Source organism: Microtus pennsylvanicus, chromosome 8 (assembly GCF_037038515.1).
Source record: "Microtus pennsylvanicus isolate mMicPen1 chromosome 8, mMicPen1.hap1, whole genome shotgun sequence".
Lineage (NCBI taxonomy): Eukaryota > Metazoa > Chordata > Mammalia > Rodentia > Cricetidae > Microtus > Microtus pennsylvanicus.
This window is the reverse complement of record NC_134586.1, coordinates 78,141,295-78,143,603: the sequence shown is the minus strand read 5'-3', so window position 1 is coordinate 78,143,603 and position 2,309 is coordinate 78,141,295. Positions and strand designations below refer to the sequence as shown.

The 2,309-nt window shown below is 36.6% G+C and overlaps 1 protein-coding gene across 1 annotated transcript; it reads right to left on the bottom strand.

Moving 5' to 3' along the window:
• Positions 1-639: 639 nt before the first annotated feature.
• LOC142855596 (putative vomeronasal receptor-like protein 4) lies at positions 640-1,548 on the bottom strand. The gene has a single exon (XM_075982054.1). It carries the CDS (start codon positions 1,546-1,548, stop codon positions 640-642), a length of 909 nt encoding a protein of 302 aa, XP_075838169.1.
• Between the last annotated feature and the right edge of the window lie 761 nt (positions 1,549-2,309).

Below are 2,309 nucleotides of genomic sequence, written 5' to 3'. Positions count from 1 at the left end.
ATAAATAAATAAATTCAAAAAAAGGAAGTATTAGCACCAGGCAATAGTGACACACGCCTTTAATCCCAGCACTCAGAAGGCAGAGGCAGGCGGATCTCTGTGAGTTCAAGGACTGCCTGGTCTACAAGAGCTACTTCCAGGACAAGTTCCAAAGCTACAGAGAAATCCTGTCTTGAAAAACAGGAAAAAAAGAGAGAGAGAGAAAAGTAAATATCAGCAAGCAGCTTCATTTGAGTAGCCTCAGCATCAAGGGTACATTTATAATATAAAGTAAAGAGAAGAGAATAAGAAAATTTCTGTAGAAATTTTAGCTTATGGTGTTTAATGAACTTACAAGACTCTATATCACTTGGCAGCACAACTGTCACAAAAATGTGTTATACCACAAAATTGTATTTAAATATATGAAGAATCTTGAGTTGCTATTAAACATTTAGAGAAAAGTCTGTTGTTTAGAAAAACAATTGGTGCTGCACCAGCATCATTCCTTATACCCATCTGCACCTCCAGGTACAGGGAATTCAATGACCTCTTCTGACATTCCGGGGAATCATGAATTCACACATGCACACAAGCTGGCAGGACATTCTCCATGTGAATTAAAATAAATACATTTATTACAGAAGAAAAATGATGTTTTTACAAAATCTGGTGGTATTTTGACCGAATGTTCTTCAGTATATTGTTTATTCTGTAATCAGAACTGATTTGTACCAAAGGAGTAATTGTGGGATAAACATTCATCACAAGCTTCTGAACACTCAGGATGACTGGGTTGTACATCCATAATAAGACCGCAGTGGATGAGATGATGAAGTCCACCCAGTACATGACCACAAAGAAAGTCACCAGCAGCAAGATGGTCTGGGTGGCTTTTTTCTCAGGAGATGATCTCGGGTAGCTGAGGCTGTGAAGATACTTGTGTTGCCTCTGATGTCTGAACAAGATAAGCACCATGTATACACTTGTGGTCAGCATAACTCCTACAAGAAATATATCCATAGAAGTTGTAACTGTTAAAATCAGTGCCCTGATGATGTAGTTTGTAGGGAAGAGTGAGCAGGATTTAGTGACCTTCATCTGATTGGTCTCACTCACATTGGTAAAACCACCTACATAGATGATCAGGTTGCTATTGAATGACAAATTTAGAGACCAAATATAGAAGAAAGCATAGATTATGTACTTTTTTAGCTTAAGTTTAAAGTTCGCCAAGAAAGAGGTACTGGGACTGATAGTGACAGCCTGGAACACGCTCAGGAGGCAGGTGATGCAGATGGAGAGGCTTCTCATCACTCTGCTTATGTAAAATGCTGTCTTGCATTTGACGTCATTGTCAATGTTCAGTGACTCAAATATGTCTGTAACCCAAACAACTTCTCCAGTGAGGAGCAGCACTATGTGGATGAAGGTCAGTTGACAAGAGATCAGGTCCATGGGCTTACATCTGTGACATAGGATTATGAAAATGTAGAAAAGAAAGAGAAACATATTGGCGAGGACCCCAAGTCCAGCTTGGAAATAAAGGACACCGTTTAATGAGGACATAAGTAGAAAGTGTAATCATCCAAAAAGCATAGTGGAAGTATATTTCTTATACCTAGAAAAATTATAGAGTATACATCAAACTTGTGATTCACTGGTCAATATGTCTATATCAATATTCTATTTTACCTACCTATTCTTGATTTATCTGTCACTTTATTTTTATTGTTCCATACTGTATATGGCCTATATTTCTATATAACCTCCATGTGGTTTCTGTATATATAGCATATTGTGCATAATAAATGCACTGCCAGCCACATCCTATACAGAATGCAGACTTTGTGTTCCTGTATTGCATCTGGAGCTCATGTCTTAGAAATCTAATCCTACTGATTTATATTGCCTTATTTTATACTTGAAACATAAACAATAGTGATGAACTCAGTATATATTCCATCTGTAGAACTAAACAAAAATTATTCTGATTTGGAATATAATCAAATAAGAAATCCAAAAAATCAGGTGAATTAGTCTCGCAATGCATAACTTTAATAAGCTCTATTTTGCAACTGCCCAGGTTCAGACTCATAATTCTAATGGAATCACAGTAATAAATGCATGATAACCCTGCTATTTTAATCATTAAAATGTCTATCTCAATTCACCTGGTTTTATATTTCTTTTTTATGAAATTTTACATCCCTTAGGTCTGGAACTGAAGACATAGCTACAACTGGAGACCATTAGTGCACTTTCCATGCCCTGTGAATTGTATAACCATTATGCTCATAAATGGTCCTACATGTCTCTCTGTTTACTTC